The 21,457-nt window shown below is 43.2% G+C and overlaps 1 protein-coding gene across 1 annotated transcript in view; it reads right to left on the reverse strand.

The window, feature by feature from the left end:
• LOC144774099 (extracellular calcium-sensing receptor-like) overlaps window positions 1-21,457 on the reverse strand; it is a 43,651-nt gene that overhangs the window by 20,375 nt on the left and 1,819 nt on the right. The window contains exon 2 of the mRNA XM_078659125.1: window positions 20,477-20,768. Coding sequence (XP_078515251.1) covers window positions 20,477-20,768 — 292 coding nt within the window. The remainder of the gene's footprint in view (window positions 1-20,476; window positions 20,769-21,457) is intronic.

A 21,457-nucleotide genomic window follows, 5' to 3' on the forward strand; every position in this document is an offset into this window, starting at 1 on the left:
ATGTTTTTTTCAAATTTCAAAGGTTTTTTAAATGACAATTGTTAATATATTAATTGTTATATTTATTTTTTTTATAGTGATTTACTACATTTTTTTAAAACTGTTTATTTTTAAATATATATTTTTTTAAATTACACTATATATTTTTAACTAAAATTGCAAAACATGCTTTTAAAAATATAAAAATTCTATATATTTTTTATTTATTTTATATTTCTTGAAATGTATTTATAATATTTTTGTTGTTATTTTTTTGCAAACAATTTTTTGGGGATGTCGCACCCAAAGCACACATTCTGTGATTACTGCACAGAACATAGCCGCCATTTTAGGTTTGTGTAGGATCCGCATAGGGTATGCGATGGGTGAGTATTTCCCTACGCGATTGCTAGGTGACTCGTACGCGACTCCGGACGCATATGCGACATGTATGTATTACGTCACGTGACGCTCGCCCGTTTCCACATGACATCATCTACGTGTTGGATGCGGTGGGTGCGACTTTTAATGTCTAAGATGATATATATATGTATTTAATATAAATATAAAGGCAACACATTATCTGAGCTATTCAAAAAAATATTTTTCTTTTAGCTTTAATAAACGTATATTACTTTTAAATGCAATTTCGCAAAGCCACGCTGGATGAGTGCTGCGTGTGCGCACCCTACGCGGATCCCATGTAATCATTTTTCTTCCTGCAGACAACAATGGCTACACCACTGCAAGAGTCATCTAATTCTGACCATTCAGATGTAGAGGGATTTCTACCAGAACCTCCCAGTCCCGAAAAATAAACATCCATCTTATGGAAATTTTTCACTTCTCCAGAGGGACAAAAGAAAAGTTAAAGCCACCGAGGTAACATGTAAGATTTTCAAGGCTGTGCTATTCAGAGGAGATCCTAATAACAAATACTTCTGTGGCACTGCAAGCATGCAGAAGCACCTTCAATCCCTGCATCTAGTGAATTACGCTCACGAAGAATGCAGAAGACTCCGCCAAAATGCACCTACACCACTGGCAACTCCTAGTACCTCTGAGGCGCTCAAGACTTTACTGTTCTTCCAAGCGTACTCCTGCTGATTTCATCCTGGCCGATCTCTGTGCTTCTCAGTCTAAACTTTAGCGCCAGGAAGCCGCTTGGTCACAGTGCGCTCTATCAAGAACTTTTAACTTCAAGTTCTGCATCACCTTCTACCTCACAACCGGACATATGTCCACAATTTGGAAAAGAAAAATGTACTCTATGCAGTGTAACCGGTTAATCTGCTATAGTGAGTAATCGGTAGACTTAGTTTGCAGGGCAATCAATAACCATTGTTAATAGATTTTTTTTTTCACCCAAAGTTCATGGTTGTGTTTGTCCTGTTGAGTTTTTGTTCCTTTAAAAACAAAAAACTAATAAAACAAAAAATCATTCAAAAAATCTAAAAAAATATATAAAACTACAAAACGAAAAAAAAAGTTATTTTCAGAACTAACTACTCTGGTTAAAAAGAGCTACATTTGTATGCTAGTGTGTGAAAGTTTAAATGCATGTGTGTGTAGTGCATAATTGACTGAACGAATGCTTTTGTGGTGTATAGTGAATGTATAAGTGCAGAACTATAAGGTCTTTAGCTACAGCGTGCTGTGGTACATCCGAAGCACAGGGCTGCAACATATGTCCATAAATATGTTGCAAGTCTATGCTTCCCTCTGCACTACTGCTTAAACCGCAGCCTTGTGCTGACACAGGCACCCTTGCACCATGGTGCAAGGATATCTATGTCATGTGGAGTCTGTTTTTGTGCAAAAAGACACACCTTCCTGCACAAAAACAATCAGTGAACGAATTGTTCTCTTTCAATGTATGCTGTGCATTGTAGCATATATTGAAAGAGAAAAAATGAGTAGAAATGAAAAGAATTCTCCTTGTTGTGGCTTGCTACATCAATTGGAGGATGGTGCAACATTCACACAAATGTCCAGATTTATCATTTCTGATAAATCTGGTGATGTGGCTTGTAAGTGTTTTGTGCAATACCTATAGAATGCTCTTTCAAAGCAAAGTGGTGTGTATAATGAGGTCGTATTTACATGGAGAAGAAAGGCTATACAGAGTACTTTTTCCTCTCCTTGTAAATATGAAAGAGTGTTTTGCGCTATCACTATGTTACAAAAAGTGACATATTGTTGTCACGGGAAGCTTTCTACACATATTAGGTGGGTTTGTTGGCCCCCAGTGACACTCAGTATTCAGGTTAACTTTACCCTGTAACTTAAAACGCCCACAGAGCATCTTTCCACACATAGCTACTTCGTCCAGCTCCCCTTTCTTCACCTGTGTGTGAACACAGGCCATTGTGCATTTTAATACTTAGTTAAATTTACCTGCACAGTAATAGAAATAAAAAATACTACACATATTTTTTCAGTTGTTTTTTATTATCTAAATTTGTGAACATTTTATATTTTAGAATTAGGATCTGTGAAAGAGAAGAACAAATACAGTTATGATACATAGGATTATATTTTTTACAATACAGCCTAATTTTAACATTTTACAAATTATTTTCTTTGCCTTTCTTGCTGTTCTCAGAATATATTGAATTTCACTAGAAACAGCGATTTCAATCATACTCATCACATAATAGCGGGAAAAAAAACCAATCAATAAGATTGTTTAAAAAAAACAAGACAACTTCCTCAATAACATACTACATAATGCAATTAAGACATATATAAAATGCCTACTCCTAAGAAAATGTTCTAACTTAAATTTATATACACTGTAAATGTTATTGTTTAAAAATATACCCTGAGAGAATATGCATGAAAAATTCCGTAATTCAAATATATTCTTTTCCTCTAGGCTTAATAGTATTCTTGGAATCCTTTATATTGAAATTGTCCAATAGCATTAATACATATTCAATCAATCAATCAATCAATCAAAGCTTTATTACGACAATTACGTCTTAAAGCACCTACATATAATAGCAAAAAAGAGATCGATATACATTAAAAACCTTAGATATATAAATTGTTAAAAAAATACAATATGCATATACAAAATGGAGAATAGATATAAAAACCATTTAGTTAAAAAAGATATTTAAAACAATCTAAACGTAATACAAAGTAGTTAATTGGGGGTGTTTAATATCTGCAAAAAGGATTTGGGTATTGCTCAGCTTGAGAGTCCACCAACGTGGCGCATATGTATACATATGTATGTTCTCAGGGCACCCCCGCGCCGCACGGCCACCAGCTGTTGTGTGCGCACCCCTCCTCGCTGCTGTCCGCAGCCCCGTGGAGCCTGCCACGCCGTTCCCGCCCCCGCCGTATTAGCGTGTTGTGTTGAATTTAATTTGTTCCATTTCTGTTTTTCCTGCACCTTGCAAATACCGTTTTGTTTCCCATTTGCTGTTTTTGCCCTTTCTGTTTTTATCTGCGCTGTTGTTCTGTCTCTCTGCCCCCCTGGGCCGCCCGCCCCGCTCCCCGCTTCCCGCCGCCGTGCTAGCAGCCACGCCCCCTTTTCCTTCTGTGCCCTCCCCGCTCCCGCCTCCCAGCTGCTCCTCCCTCCCTCCAACTTGCCCATATATTGCGACCGCGCGGCGCAGGTGAGTGTGACCTGTTCTCAGGACACCCCCGCGCCGCACGGCCACCAGCTGTTGTGTGCGCACCCCTCCTCGCTGCTGGCCGCAGCCCCATGGAGCCTGCCACGCCGTTCCCGCCCCCCGCCATATTAGCGTGTTTTGTTGAATTTAATTTGTTCCATTTCTGTTTTTTCTGTACCTTGTAAATACCGTTTTGTTTCCCATTTGCTGTGTTTGCCCTTTTTGTTATTATCTGCGCTGGTGTTCTGTCTCTCTGCACCCCTGGGCCGCCCGCCCCGCTCCCCGCTTCCCGCCGCCATGCTAGCGGCCACGCCCCCTTTTCCTTCTGTGCCTCCCCGCTCCTGCCTCCCAGCTGCTCCCCCCTCCCTCCCACTTCGCCATAAATGGCGACCGCTCAAACGCGCCGATTGTGCGCCAAAGGCGCGCCAAAGGTAAGCCCGTCTGCGCCCGTCTGCGCCTGGACCGTGCCCAGCGCCAGGACCCCTGGCCCCCACTGACGCAAGACGACCCGACAGACCTACGACGCCGCCACCCTCAACGCACTCAATGCCGGCCGGAACCCCGCCTGCTGCCAGGCCGCCGCAAAACGCTTCCACGGACCCTTCACCTGCACAACCTGCAAATTCACCTGCCTCCGAACATGCACCGCGCCCGCCAAGCCAAACCCCAGCAGCAACCTCAAGTGCATCCTGCTCAACACCCGCTCCGTCCAAAGACACGCCGTCGAACTCTGGACCTGCTCGACACAACATCTCCAGACGTCGCCTTCCTCACTGAAACATGGATGAACGCCTCATCAGCCCCCGACATCGCCATCGCCATCCCGGATGGATACAAGATCATCAGGAGGGACCGCATCAACCAGACCGGAGGAGGCATCGCCATCGTCCACGAGAACACCATCCGCATCACGACTGACGCCGACGACACCTACACCGCCGCCGAACACCTCCACTTCCAGATTCACACCGACCCAAAGACGACCCTCAGAGGCACCCTCATCTACAGACCCCGGGACCACGCACACAATTCAGGGAAGACATCACGGACTTCATCAGCCCACACGCCCTCCCCTCCGCCGACTACATCCTCCTAGGGGACCTCAACTTCCACCTGGAGAACAACAAGGACCGCAACACCGCCACCCTGCTGGACAACCTCGCCAACCTCGGACTCAAGCAACTGGTCAACACCCCCACCCACTACGCCGGCCATACGCTTGACCCCGTCTTCTCATCCAGCAAGCACATCGCCTTCAGCCACTCCACCGGACTTCACTGGACCGACCACAGCTGCGTCCACTTCAGCTTCAGAAAAACCACCACCCGCAACAGGTTCCTCACAGAAGCTGGAGCAAGATCACCGCTGACCAGCTCACCGCCTCCCTCAGCCAGAACCCACCTGCCAGCACACCGGACCCCAACGAAGCAGCCCGTAACTTCACGCAGTGGCTGACCGCCTGCGCCGACGACCTCGCACCTCTGAAGAACCCTCCAAGCAAACCCAGAATCAAGAAGGCCCCCTGGTTCACCGACGAACTCAAGGACTCCAAGAAGACCTGCCGCACCCTCGAGAAAGCCTGGCTCCTCGACCGGACCACTGACAACATGACCGCCCTCAAACACGCGACCCGCAAGCACCACCAGCTCATCCGCACCACCAAGAAGAAATCACTGAAGGATCGACTGGACAACAACGCCCACGACAGCAAGGAACTCTTCAGCATTGTCAAGGAGTTCTCCAACCCCAGCACCGGCAACAACGACATCACCCCCTCACAAGATCTCTGCGACTCCCTCGCCTCGTTCTTCCACCGCAAGATTGCCGACATCCACAACAGCTTTGGCACACCATCCTCGCACCCAACCGTCGAACCAACGCACCCCACCGCCACCCTCCGCACCTGGACCGCAGTGACCACCGAAGACACAGCCCGCACGATGAACACCATCCACTCCGGATCTCCGACTGACCCCTACCCCCACCACGTTTTCAACAAGGCCGACTCCACCATCACAACCCAACTCCGAGACGTCATCAACACCTCCTTCAGCACCGCCACCTTCCCGGAGAGCTGGAAGCATGCCGAGCTCAGCGCCCTGCTGAAGAAACCAACAGCGGACCCCACCGACCTTAAGAACTTCCGCCCCATCTCGCTGCTCCCTTTTCCTGCTAAAGTCATCGAGAAGATCGCCAACAGACAGCTTGCCGCCTTCCTCGAGACAAATGGATCCCTCGACCCCTCGCAGTCTGGTTTCAGAGCCAACCACAGCACCGAGACCGCCCTCATCGCAGCCACCGATGACATCCGAGCCCTTCTCGACAACGGGGACACAGCGGCACTCATCCTCCTGGACCTCTCCGCCGCGTTTGACACTGTCTGCCACCGCACCCTAGTCCAACGCCTCAGCAACACCGGCATCCAAGAGAAGGCACTGAAGTGGATCATCTCATTCCTCACTGCAAGAACACAGAGGGTCTGCCTCCCCCCATTTCGTTCCAAGGCCACCGAAGTCATCTGCGGCGTCCCGCAAGGATCATCACTCAGCCCCACCCTCTTCAACGTCTACATGAGACCTCTCACAGCCTTCGCACGCCAACACAACCTCAACATCATCTCCTACGCCGACGACACCCAGCTGATCCTCTCCCTCACCAGAGACCCCGACACCGCCAAAACCAGCCTCCACGAAGGGATGAAAGACGTCGCCGAGTGGATGAAGAACAGCCGCTTGAAACTGAACTCAGACAAGACGGAAGTCCTCATCCTTGGGCCATCACCCACCGCCTGGGATGACTCCTGGTGGCCCCCAGCCCTGGGCACCGCCCCCAAGCCGACAGACCACGCACGCAACCTGGGCCTCATCCTGGACTCCTCCCTCTCGATGACAAGACAAGTCAACGCCGTCTCCTCTTCATGCTTTCACACCCTCCGCATGCTCCGCAAGATCTTCCGATGGATCCCGATCGAAACCAGGAATACGGTCACCCAGGCCCTCGTCACCAGCCGGCTGGACTACGGAAACATCCTCTACGCCGGAACCACAGCCAAGCTACAGAAAATACTACAACGCATCCAGAACGCCTCCGCCCGACTCATCCTAGACATCCCTCGACGCAGCCACATCTCCAGCCACCTGAGGAACCTGAACTGGCTCCCCGTCAACAAGAGGATCACGTTCGGGCTCCTCACCCACGCACACAAGTCTCTCCACAACCTGGGCCCCAAGTACCTCAACGACCGCCTGACCTTCCACACGCCCACCCGCCAGCTACACTCCGCTAGCCTCGCCCTCGCTGCCGTACCACGCATCCGAAGAGCCACCGCCGGAGGCAGATCCTTCTCCTACCTGGCGGCCAAGACATGGAACTCCCTCCCCATCCACCTTTGGCTGACCCAGGACCACCTCGCCTTCAGGAGACAACTCAAGACCTGGCTGTTCAAGCACTAGCGACCCCCCTCCCCCAAGCGCCTTGAGACCCTTCCGGGTGAGTAGCGCGCTATACAAGTATTTGATTGATTGATTGATTGGTTGATTGATTGACTCCATAACCAACTAAGGAATTTGGCCATTGCTATGGCGATAGATGGTGTGGAATCAAAGCAAAGTACTCTCATTGCCAGGACACAATTTCTAAGGCCCAGTGATTTACATATCGGTCTTAGCCATGCATGCCGAGGGATGGTATATTAATAAATTCCTCAGAGGCCAATTTATGTTCCTAAAACTTTGGTTTTAATAATATTAGGTAGGAATTTGGTAATTCGCTTGGCAAACGTTGTTTAAAAACCAACTGAGCTTCATTTCAATATGTCCAGGCTTTCACACATTTTAAGTAGGCAGGGTAATGTCCAGATGTTGTGGAAGGACCATCATGGAAAAGTGTCACTACTGCTACAAAAGTCCTTCCTGATATTGATAGTTGACGTGCTACAAAATGTTTTATTAGTGTCCAATTTCCTTCCATGAGCTGTATAACGTTGCATCATTAAAATTATATATTGTCCAAATCTTTGTATAAATAATGTTGATAACATTTCTGATTTACATTGGCTACACTCCATGTTTTGATTTGCTGCTTTAATGAGTTTATTGAAGGATACTTGGTAATGGTAATGTCAAATATATACATTTTTCAGTGTATATGTTAGTGCTACATGTAGACATACAATTTTCACAATGATGTTCCCATTTAAAACAAAGGCCAAAAAGATTAAATTTCTATGCCTTCATTTTCCAATATGGTATGCATATACATTAGAAAATCCTTGGCATCTTGTTGGATATTCTGTGTAAATTGTGTAGAACCAGAACATACATCCAAAAGATTATGAATATCACAAACGCTTTGTATTTTACTTTTATCAGTTCTCAATTTCTCATAAACACAATGTAACAAGGAACAACATCTTTTTTCCCAATTCTCCATAATTTGCTGTTGCAAACATTAGCATGGCAGTTGACACCTGAACTTTTTTCAAACTGATAACCACAGTTGCAAAAGGGATAAATAGTACAATTTGCTTTCATCAGCAGTGTCACAACTCAGCTTCCTGTTATTAATCAAATGAACTTTCCTTTGTTTCACCAAACATCCTTCAGAACCAATAACTCTATATTTTCCATCATTGACGTTCTCTATAGTGTTCCGTTTAAAAGTGTAGTTTTGCAACACTTCATAGAGACAAGTTCTCAAGATGATGACTTCTGTTTGGCTAATATGTGTCCAAAATATTCGTTTTTAAAATATCTGTACTTTCTGGATCTTTCTCCACTAAATATTTAATTTCTTGTACAGATTTAAGTGCTCAATGTCGCATTGCAGCAAGACCTAGATTCACCCAAATGAGTCTTCTAGATATTGGAGTATAGACTTGCAGATGATAACGGATCTGAGCATTCATACGCTCCGATTTCTTAATGGGATAACATCTTCAAACTGAAACTATATAATTTCATACTTAGACTCTTCTCGTGAGGAATCTCTTCCCACATTTCTTTCAATTCCGTCTTTTCTGATTTTGTAATGTAGGATGTTACATATGGAGCAACAGCAGTGGATTGTATGCAACATATTGAATATCCATGTTAGCATTCCACCTGGACAGAATGACCGGATTGTAATCATTTATGTATTTTGATTCTTCACTTCTTCTCAAATTGTAAGTATTTTTTGGAGACTTTCTTGTGATGGTACGTCCCATAGCTGACCTAAAACTATTCACTCTTCCTTTGGATATTACAGGACATGGAAATGCAAAACGACATTTGGTATAGAACTTATCCTTAGACTTGTACTTTCATCCACAGTATTTTCCACATCGATGGCTCTGGAACTGTAGGACTTGTTGTCTTAAATTGTTTTTTTCTGTGCTTTTGGGTATAGCACATGTAGCATTTCTTCAATAAAAGACAAAAGAGTATCATCCAAATATGTTCCTAATTTGGGGGCATCCTTGATCCATAACAGCATATGTATAAGAGGAGCACCTCTTGCTTGATACTCCTTTCTCCAAAACAAATCCACAACTTCTCCAAGAGGAGGATTTTTTTTATTGCTGATAAAAGGCATCATAGCTTCAAATCTATGATTGAAATACTTGCATTCATTAACAGGATCCAAAGAGCACATTTCTCCTAGTGTCTTGTATTCAATAATTTTGATATTGGAATTTACCTCTCGAAGACATTCAAGTAAATCATCCCAAGCGTACTCAGCACAGCTTAGGTTAAGGAATCATGTAGAATTTCCTAAGTTCCTTAGCATACATTTAAGTTCTCCATGACGATGGTACCAATATTCATTAGTCCCATGCTGACATGCCATTGGCTAAATGAGCTGAGATTCTAAATGATCATCTTTCTGGTGCACTTTATCCATGAAATCATTTGCAGCAACATTTTGCAGATGTACTCCTGTTTTCAATATGTGATTGACTGCATATGAAAGTCACTTTCAAACAAAAGATGAAATATATATGGGATACATTGTCGAAATCTTGGATCTTCTGCATACAATCTTGTTGCCTGATATTCAGATGCAGGAATCTGCACAGCTGGTTCATCATATTGTCCTCCTTTTCCTGTTGGGAACAACTGTGGAAAACAACGAGCTTCCAAGCTTTCTTCCCATATAATCAAGGGACTTCCCTTCGATTTTTTCATTTGGAATAATTCATTAGTATTTCCCATCACTTATTTTGAATGAAGTGGATGTACACTGTAACGTTCATAGATTTGTTCACTTCTTGACATGTTCACTTGACTTTTCATTATCTTCTGCTAAAAGTATTTCTTCTTCTCCCATACAAACATTTTTATAGTACTCATTGTTTTTTATCAAATACAAAGTTGCCTTTTGCACTTTCCTAACATTGCCATTAACTAGAATGACTAGTGGTTAATTTTCTACACACTCTACACCAAAAATGTCAACATCTTTCTTTAAATCTAGAGGTAAATATATAATTCTTCCTTTTAATCCTCTCAGTAAATCTGAATGAGGCAGTTTACCTGTTTTAGGCTACAAACGAACAATAGCTTGAAACGGGTGTGCACATTGAATGTGAATAGACTCATAGGTATTTAAATCTATCAGTTCTGGAGGAATAGCAACTATCTTTAGATTATTATGGATAGCTCTAGAGGGCATTTTATTCTCATCTAATTTGTTATAATAATATTTACAAATACGCTGATCAGAACCCAAATCAAAATAATTCTCTACCAACAAATATTTTGCAAATTCCTTCCACTTATCATTATTTTCTCTTTCACTTTTTAAATACAGATCAACAGTCCTAGTCTGTTTTTTATAGTGAGTTCGCCGACAACAAATACAAGAATAATTTGGCCTTTCACCTGAAATCACCTTAAACTTTGTAATTTGTTCTTCAAACTTTTTTGTAGTAGTATGTTGCACATTCTCTTCAACATTTTCTTCTATTAATGTCTCATTTTCTGAACTCTCTTGTTCATGACCAAAGTAACAAAACTCAATTTCATCACAAACCTTCTTCACATCCGATACTGACACACGCAAAAGAGCACTGTTCAACTCATTTAATTTTAGTGCTGGACTTTTTGCATAATACAATCTTCTGACTAATTCCTGCATTTGAGAATGATGTACTGCTAACATCCTGAAATGATGAAAAACACTTTGACATAATTTTCTGGAAAGACAAGCCAGATAATGACCTTGCAGACCAATATTTTTTCTCACTGTGCAAGAGTCTTGTCCTTAATCTTTTGTTTAACACTTTTTTTTACTATATTCTCGTAAGAAATTGCGTAAAATATCAATAGATTCTTGTCATACACCTCAAATACTACTGCAATCCCAAGTGTACACTGGGGCTTTAGGACGTCTGCATAGAACTTTATCAGCTTTCACTTCTTCTGCAGTTTCTGGGAACCATCTTCTCTTTCTCAACTGGACAAACATTTCTAACCTCCTAAGCTCGACCACCTGGTATCAACTGCATACAACAAATCATTGGTCTGAAAAAAACTCTCTTCATTAAAGAAAGGCTCTGAACTTAAACTGTGTTTTAATTCACCCAAAAGAACATCACAAAAATGAGTTCTGTTAATTACTCTTTTCCTCTTCTGGCCTTCATTAAATGGATTGGTTTATCTAATGAACGAATTCTGTTTAAAACTAAAATGAATAGTTTCCTTTTCGGTGAAGGTCAACGTCACATCACAGGGGGGCATTACATTTAACGGGTTCGGTGTGGTTAGAGGATCGGTAACCTCTGCGCTGAATTGAGTTGAATAATAATTTATCCAGGCTTCAGGGGATACGTTATTAGATGCGGTACGAAAATTACCATCCTTACCGCATTTAACGATGTCCCAGAATTTAGTCTGATTATTAGACTTACTAGCATCCAAAAGGTCCGTCCAATAGTCATCTTCCCATGCCCTCTTAGCTTCCCATTGTACTCTTTTGTACCTTTGCCTGGCCACCTTTACTTCGCTCATGTTTCTGGATTTCACTTTCTCAATCAAGGAACTATGGGCCTCCCTGCACTCTCCGTTATACCATTTTGCTCTAGGGACTTGCAAATGCCCAGTATTTTTCTTACAGGGTTTCGAGAGAAGTTGTTTAAGCTCAATAAAACAATTGTCATGAATACCCATAATCTTATCTAGATCCATCTGGTCCCTCTCGACAACATTAGACCTCATATTATTTAGTGCAAGCTTCACCACATTTTCTATGTTAGCCTGTATAGATACATCATTAGATATGGTGGACCATTTAAGTCTCCTCCGGTCATTTGATATGGTTAGAACCCCTTGCCCCATCGGATCTGGTTCCGCCAATCTTATTAGATCATATGTTTTAAGTTTCATGGACAAGGGATTGTGATCGCTTTCCGGGCGCATAACAATTTCCATATCAACAATTAGGCTCCAAAATTCCATTTTTAAAAAAATATAGTCAATGCGGCTTTTTCTCACACCGTTGTCAAATGTGGGGTTAGCGCCAATGTCTGATTTAGTACGGCCATTTAGGGCCCTTAACCCCCAAGTAAGACAAAAGGCAGTCCAGCTCAGGGCGGCCTCCGTTGCTTTAACAAGTGTTCCATTCGTTAACTCCGGGATATTCCATGTTGCGTCCTCTGCAAATCCCCAATTGTCCTCAGGCAGATAGAGTGGCTCGATAGTACAGTTTATATCACCAGCTATCAAAATGAAAGTATCTTTGTTCCAACCAGTTAAAAGGTGGTCTAAGACTCCTATCAACTGGGGACATCGCCCACCAGGAAGGCCACGAGAATAGATATTGATAATAAGCATATCCTGGCCCCCTGCCTTGCGCAACCTAACTGCCAAGATGTCAGGATTATCCACATACAATTCAAAAACTGAATAACCCCAGGCCTGTTTTACCCACGTTGTCAGTCCCCCTGAAGCACGCCCTTTAGTGCTCTTTATTGCGGGCTTAAAAAAATTTATGAACCCGACTCTGTGTAAGGGTACTGTAGCCCAGGTTTCTTGGAGTTGCACAACCTCATGTTTGTCAATGAACTCTAACCAATCTTCGGAGTCCAAGCGGGACTTTACTCCGGCTACATTCCAAGACACAAAGTTTGATATCAGAGGATCAGTTTCTATAGGGTTGTTGCTGACATTGGCAGGGGAATCAGTATTGGATAACCTAACACTTATTGGCTCAATACTGGCTCTCTTTTCTACTATCTTATCAGTCTGCATCTGTGCCCCAACTGACACGGCCCGTATTCTAACTTTCTTATTGGATAAAGGCTGGTGATCCATTTTTAATTCCAATACAGAGTTAGGTGGATGTTGCACTGCTTCCCCATTCTCTATGGACAGGTTAGATGACAAGCTTGATGCAAACAGTCAATCAATCCACTCTAAATCAGACAATACCTCAAAGTGGTTAAAGAGCGGGGGGTACTGTTGGGGATAAGGTGTTGTTGGCTCTCGAAATCTCCCCTCCCTTGTTTTCCACTGGTTGGGGCCCATTTGGTGGTTAGTATGGGTGTGGGGATAGAAGTAGCCAAGGGACAGGGTCTGAACATCACCCAGGCGGGCAAATCTAGCTTTCCTTTGGATTCTGTCCACCACCCAGGGGTCTTTAAAGGAGATCAAGATACAATCTCCTTCTAGGTCTTTTGAGCCTTTGCCCACCCAATCAACTCTCCTTACATACAGGATTTCGGTTGGTGATGAGGGGGGGAGGGGACGGTGTTTATTTAACCAAAATATGACCTTATTCCGCAAGTCCCCTTGTGACTCTTTAGTACCATCTTTTAAGGGGGCCACCCCAGTCAAAACAATGGTGTATTGGGACGCTTCTGGTGGTAGGTTAACTCTAGGTGTACGACGTGTATTTCGGTGATCCGACCTCTGAAACCTAGACGGTTGTGATTTATTTTGGTCTTTACCCGTCATTGATGGTTGCACAGAAGTAATATTTGTATGGTTTGAAGGGCCGTTCGACACGGGATGTTTCGCTGCAGTATTGTTACCAGTTAATGGGTGTTTATCCCTCTGGTTATCTTTTGTGGGCACTCTACTGGCAGAGGGCAGAATGGCAGCGGGTTTAGCCCCTAGTAGGGAATTTTTATTATTAGCAGCTGAAGTCCCCGCGGGGATCGCTGTGGGTTTCCCTGCTTGTTGATTTGTGCCCCAAGTAGAATTACGGTCCCCCGTCCCAGTGGCGGGTTTAGTTAATCTTTGTAAAAGGCCCATGTTTGTATTGACAACTGATTCCAAAACGTCTATTTTGGCAGTCATCAACCTTGTTCTCTCTAAGACCGGGAGCAATATAGTTTTTAACATAGCTTCCATCTTAGCCAACAGAGTATCGTCACTGCTAAGACAGGTTGGACACGGATTTGATGAACCAGAGTGGGCTAACGATGGACAATACACCATTGGTAGACTGTGGTGGGACTGGGAGGGAGGTAAACTCACCCTATGGGTAGGATCGATTTTGGGTTGTTTTTGAACCTTTTCCCCCTGTGGGCTAGAAACGTATTTTCTTTTCCGGGATCTTGGATTTATATTATCTTGTAACAAGTTGGGCACACTGGGGGGAGTGGGAACAAAAGACTGTGATGCATCAGACGGGCTACACTCATCATCCTCAATATACTGGCTGTCATCCTCATAACTTGTCTGATTAGTATGAGGGTTCGGTTCTCTATTATCATGGGGTGGGGAAAAATTGGCTCCATTGCCATCCATATGGACTATCGCCTCTGTCTCTGTAGTAGAGATACAATTAAAAGCTGCGTTTGTTAAGGGGCTTTTAACATGGGCTAGAGCGCCAATTGAAGAACGCTTCCCGGTAACTAAATCCAGGGACAGTCTATGTTCTACCATTTCTATTTCCTTTTCTAGGATACCTGTCGCTCTGGTGATAAAAGCATCAAGGGGACCAGAAACAACACCCTTGGAGGTTTGTATATGGACTAAACGTTCTTTCCCAGATCGTAATACCATGTTTACAGGCTGAGTGTGATAATATCTAAAATACAATACAATATAAATATTAAAATGTCCACTATACCACCTAAAAATACCAATACAGCCCCTCTCTGAGAAATGCAATAAGGCTAGATACCACACAGGACAAGTTAGTACACACGAAAATAAATTTTAACTAGGGATCTTGGCCCAACCCAACCTCGTCCGACCACGGACGGCCACAGACGGTCCCGCCCTTGTCCCGGGCTTCTCCCGGCGCGCTCCCGCGCAGCGGGGATGATGCTTCCCTTTTGTTACAATGTGATCAGACGTGAGGGGCGGAGCCGGCAGGGAGAGCAGCCCAGATGACCACGGGCGCGCGGGGACTCCTGGAGCTTGGAGTCCGCCGCTGCTAGCTCGCAGCCCTGCCGGTCAGGAGAGCAAACACACCTCAAGGTCCTGTAGTCTGCTCCTAGCCGCGAAGCGGGACCCGCGAAGCGGGTCCGGCGAGGGGCAGCGGCAGAAGCAGGCAGGCAGGCAACAACAGGCTCCCTCAGCTCCCTCCTCGGTCAGTATCCAGCGTTATCAGGCAAAAGGAATCCGCTGATTGCAGGGTGGGACGCTGCTTTGTCCTTCCAGATGGGGGCGGAGCCGGCAGGGAGAGCAGCCCAGATGACCACGGGCGCGCGGGGACTCCTGGAGCTTGGAGTCCGCCGCTGCTAGCTCGCAACCCTGCCGGTCAGGAGAGCAAACACACCTCAAGGTCCTGTAGTCTGCTCCTAGCCGCGAAGCCTTTTCAACAATGGACTCAATATGCTTTTTCTTTTTATAAAATACTGCTCTTTTTCTATATTTCTTTATATCGTTGAGCAAATTACGTAGTACTCTAATATAAAAATAAATTGTACATTGGCTTTTTTCCTTTCCTGTTATTTTGATTACTGTTCTGCTTGAAGCATTGCCAGTAGTTTCAACATTCTGTACATTGTTTCTGGGCTAGAAAGTTTCATAATGAGTTCCTTGGTTGTCTTACCGGAAGACTTCTTCTTTTTAGCCACATGTTGTTCACCCAATACTTGTTGTTGAGTTTTCTTCAAGTAACTTTCCTTTAGCTCTCTTTTTCTCTTTCTTGATTTTTCAGGCATGATAACTTAATTTTAATGATGATAAACAATATATGTAAAAACAGAAACGTTACTATACAAATACAGTCTATATAAAAGTCACTAAACCACTTTCTTTTCTCATCACTAATTGAAATTGTAATTCAAGGTGTATACATAACTGTATAGGAATGCAAGGAGATTTAAAGGGTGTTTCCTGCAGTGTATAGATACTGACTGAGGAATTGTAGACCAGAAACACAAGTGTGAAGGTGGTTAGAGCACTACATGAATAGTGCATAGGAGTGTGAAGCATTCCATGCCCTAAAACCTGGCTCACTGCATGTTTACATGCATACTGACTGAATGATTACAGTAATATAAGGGAAAACACTGGGTGGATTTATAATTGGTTGAGTTTTACTTTAGTGAATAGATTAGTACATGTAATTACAAAGGGTCACTCAGGGATTGCAAGAGCAGTGACAGGGTGTTTCCTGTAGTGTATGGATACTGACTGGGGGAATTGTAGGCCTGAAACACAAGTGAAAAGGTGGTTAGACCACTACATGCATAGTGCACAGGAGTTTAAAGCAGTCCATGTCCTAAGGGCTGAGTCACTGCATGAGTATAGGAATACTGACTACAACGACACATAATGTTACCAAATGCTTCTCTCACAATGGTTCACAAATGCACACACACTCACAGTGTGATTGTAGACAACCAACACTACTCACTAGTGTAGAAATGTTACATTCAGTGCACACATTCCACATATTTCATTACTGCTCTTTAGGGTAGAAACCTGACACATGTTCAAATACATAAGCAATGGCTGCTTTCAAATTCTACCAAAACAAGTCAAAAGGATACATTTTTAACCAGTTATATATCTGCAAACACATGAAGTACCCAAATGAATCTCTGAAAACAGTTCCCAAATATACACACACTCACAGTGTGATTCTAGACAACCAACACTATCCCTTGGAATTTAGTATAACATATTTACTGATCTAGAAAAAGTAAGGTGACAGCACACATTCCACATATTTCAATACTGCATTTTAGAGTCAAAACCTAACTCATTTTTCAAATACATAAGCAATGACTAATTTGTAATTCACCAAGGACTTGACAACAAAAAAGATTTTTAAGCAGTTATGCAACACCCAAATGCTGCTCCCACAATGTTTCACAAATGCACACAAATTCACAGTGTGATTCTCAACAAATAACAGTATCCCTTGGTCTTTACCAAAACACATTTACTAGTGTGGAACAGGTGAGAAAACTGCACATATTTTAGAACTGCACTTTATTGTGAAAGTGCAACTCATTTTGCAAATACATAAGCAATAACTTGTTTCTAATTCTACCAAAACTTAAGAACAGGATATGTTTTTAAGCAGTTTTATGTCTTCTAATTCATGAAGTACCCCAATGCTTCTGTCACAGTGATTCTAGACAAGCAACTCTATACCTTGTACTTTACCGAAAATCATTTACTAAGCTGGAAGAGGTAAGATGACTGCACACATTCCACATATTTTAGAACTGTAGTTTACTGTGGAAGCCTCACTAATTTTGCAAATACATACGCAATGACTGGTTTCTAATTCTCCCAAACCTTGAGAAAAGGTAGGTTTTTAAGCAGTTTTATGTCTTGAAGTACCCAAATGCCATTGTCACAATGCTTCCCAAATGCACACAGACTCACAGTGTGATTCTAGACAAGCAACACTATCCCTTGGACTTTACCCAAAATATTTTACTAATCTGGAAGAGGTAAGATGACTGCACACATTCCACTTATTTTAGAATTGCAGTTTAGTGTGAAAGCCTGACTCATTTTGCAAATACATAAGCAATGACTGCTTTCTAATTCTACCAAAACCTGAGAACAACATACATGTTTAAGCAGTTATGTATCTACAAGCACATAATTTATCCAAATGCTTCTGTCACAATGGTTCCCAAATTAAAATAGACTCACAGTGTGATTCTAGACAAGCAACACTATCCCTTGGACTTTACCAAAAATAATTTTGCAAATACATAAGCAATGACTGCTTTCTAATTCTAAGAACATTTGAGAACAGCATCAGTTTTTAAACAGTTATGTATCTGCAAGCACATTAAGTATCCAAATGCTTCTGTCATAATAGTTCCCAAATGCACTTAGACTCACAGTGTGATTCTAGACAAGCAGGAGTACTCCCTGGACTTATCCAGGAAAAACACATTAATCTTATTAAGAAAAAATACACCACATACACCCCCTCACAAATTAATAACTCACATTTCAAACTGAAGAAGTATGTCAGTCACACACCAGATTTTCGTATTCAGAATATCTGGACTGCACTGCTCTTATCAAAACCAAAAAAATTGCTAAGCTTTCCTCTCATTCTGCACACATATACATCTAAATATCAAATCACATTGCTTCCCACATTAATTCAAAAGCTAACACACATGGAACACTCAACTGAGCACATATGTCCCAAGTTCAGCACACAATGTTGCTAATCCAAACAGCAAGTTTGCTTGACTTTTCAAATTATCAGCTTATCCTATATAATGTTCCTTTCAAACACTTTTTCTTAACGAACAATAAACATGCTTTTAAAAAACAGAAACATGCAGCCTACTTTTCAGACTAGAATAATGTCAGGATGACAACCATTTTAGAAAAATCTTACATCCAAACTGCCATTTCACATACAGACACCTTCCGAGTGCATCCAGACCTCCTTTCAAGATGCTTAGAGTGTGGATTGTGGGACACAGCTATATTTTCTGGAGCCAAAGGTATGCAGAAAACAAAGGCATTGACAGAGACCTAGCTTTCCCAAATGTAGACATTACATGGATTGGACAGAGAGGGTTAAAGTGGCACCAATTGATGCCATTGGTTAAATCCTTTTTGCATCTCCAACACCCTGACCTCATAATTGTGCACTGTGGTGGCAATGACCTAGGCACTTTAACTGGAGTAGGTCTGGAAAAGCTTATGAAGGACACCCTTGGAGAAGTGATGTCACTTTTCCCCCAAACTGCCTTTGTCTACTCCAACATATGCTAAAAGCAGAAATACAACTGGTCCAATCAATTTTGTCCACAGATTGAGAAAGCAAGGAAACATGTCAATACATTTGTTTCTGCTTTTCCCAGAGATTATAGGATGGGGTCCATTTACCACAGCGATCTGCGTTTCAATATGGATGGCAACTATAGGAGAGTTGGTGTACATTTACAGATGAGGATAACAGAGACTCCCTCTTGAACTTTAGACTCTGCATAGATACTTACTTGTAGGTACCAAAATCTCTCAATAAACACAACAGCTCTTTTTAGAGCCACCCAAGATCTAAACACACAAGCTTGATGTATATCTGAAAAATATAACTTTTTTTTGCTTGGAGTCGCGCACCCAATGCGTTGGAATCGTGCACCCAACGGGGCAAGATCGTACACCCAATGCGCAGGGGTTGTGCACCCTACACGTTAGGAATCATGCACCCAATGCGTGCATACCAGGGGGCCCCACTAAGCGCCCTGCTAGGTGCACCACTCCTAATTTTACCATTAAAAAAATAGCATCTATCACTAATTTCAATTCTCTCCAAGGACCCCATTCCTCAGGGCTCATATATAATGTTGGGGATTGTGGGGGGAGCCCCAATGCCCCCACAGTCCCAGGCGGCTGCCCCCGTCCTTCGGGAGGCGGCATTGCTTTTCCACATGGGGAGCTGCTAACATGCAGCTTCCCGTGTGGAAAAGCAATATGGTTTGGATTTTGAAAGAGAGAACAGGTTTCCCTGCTCTCTCTTTCAAAATCCAAACCAAGTTTGCTATGACAGGATGGTAGTCGTGAGGCTCCCACCCTGCGATAGCAAACAGCAGTGTCCCAGGCGTGGGCACCCCGAGACACTGCAGGTGCCAGCCTTGGGCGATGGCGTTCCCCAGGGCCATCACAGGGCTGCCACAACACACAAAGCCACGGGGGTGGTGGTCCCTGGGGGTGGGAAGGCTGTTGAGCTCCCCCACCCATGTATTTTGTTGGGAGGCCCTTTGAGGGACCCCTAAGCAGTCCCGAGGGTAAGGGTATTTCTACTCTGCCCCCTTTATACATTTTGCACACTTGTTCCACTGACTTCCTTCTACGAGGCACAAAATGGATGCCAACACTTCCTAGTTTCGAATGTTGACAACCACTTGACAGCCAATTAGCATTCAGCGCGTGATCAGCATGGTGCACTTAAGGTGCGCTCATGATGCGCGGATTTTGCGCGTCCATAGATATATATGTGATTTCAATTGTGATTTTCTCAAGAACTACTGAACAGATTTACACCATTTAAGCAAAAGGAATTAGTCTGAATCAAGGACTACCTCGTTGCCAAATTTGGTGTAATTCAGTTCAGCCAGCAGTTTGGGGAGTGGCCGCGATGAATGGTTCCTATGGAAAATTGCATGGGGAAAACATGTTTCGGGACCCCCCTTTTTTCTTGGATCTGCTTCACGAATCACCCCGAGACTTTTAGGATAGGAGCGGACCTGAGCGCTCCACCAGTTTTCAACATTTTGCGGTGATTCGTTAACCGGAGCCAAAGTTATTCCAAATAGAATGTTGCGGATTTCCTATGGATAATAGGTCCTAACTATAACTACCTACTGGTGACCTCCAGCAGATAATTGTTATGTCTTACTCTGCTTAGTACATGTTTAGCAGTCCTGTACAGGTGCACATTGCCACAGTACTTGTAACACAACATTTTTTATCTTGAAAGACAATTTTCCTTACCTGGGGATAATGAAGAACTCCTAAAATCCTGGCCATTGGGACAGTCAATGATGAAAATGTCTCTCCAATAATTCCAACCAGTGGTGGGTGGTTTGGGCAGCCATATCCTGGAACAAGTACTTTCTCTCCAGAGACCAGTTCCAAAGTACTCCGTAGTGCTTGGATTTCTGATAAGCAGGAATCAAAGATCCGGAAACCAAGAGTCACGTTTGGTAAGAGGTCTGGCGTTTGATTAATTTCCTCTATGGCGTAAACCATGGCCAGCACATCTCTGTAATACCGATTGTAAAATCTTTCAAAAAAGAAGAAGACAGTGAAGAGGTCACATCGAAATCAGTGAACAGGACACATATATATGAGTCAAGAGGATACATAGATATCAGTGAAGAGAACAGAAAATATCAATGAAGAGGACTCATAGCTGTTAGTGATTTTCATAGCCCTTCTCTTGTAATTTATATTCATATTAGACAAACATTCAATAGCTCTACGGGGAAATTGTATAACTGAGGATGGTACCAGAAGTCAGAAAGAGGGGACAGAAGCTGTGCTAGTGGAGGCGTAGAGAGGAAAACATGTGTAGAAAAAAACTTCCAGGTGCCAATAGCCTGCCCTCATCAACTGCATGGGATCAAAACTCATGTATAGACTTCACGGTATCACTGATGACTGTTCTGTACACACTGTAATAAACACATATTACCACCCCTCACAGGATGTCACCTGTGACACATCTATAGGTACAGTAATAAAGTGTTCTTATTCCATTCTAGGATCAGGTACAATATACTCATAAACATCATAACTGCCCCAACCCTTCAGCAATTCAGCACATTGCACAGGCCACAGTGAGCATGTGCTCCCAGTTTTTGAAATTCAAGATGGGTGTTTGCTACCTTTTCATAATCATCTATTAGGGCACAACCTTTCCTCTAGAATCCTTTCATCTACTCATGCATGTTTACTACATTCCAAAGTGCC

Source organism: Lissotriton helveticus, chromosome 8 (assembly GCF_964261635.1).
Source record: "Lissotriton helveticus chromosome 8, aLisHel1.1, whole genome shotgun sequence".
NCBI lineage: Eukaryota > Metazoa > Chordata > Amphibia > Caudata > Salamandridae > Lissotriton > Lissotriton helveticus.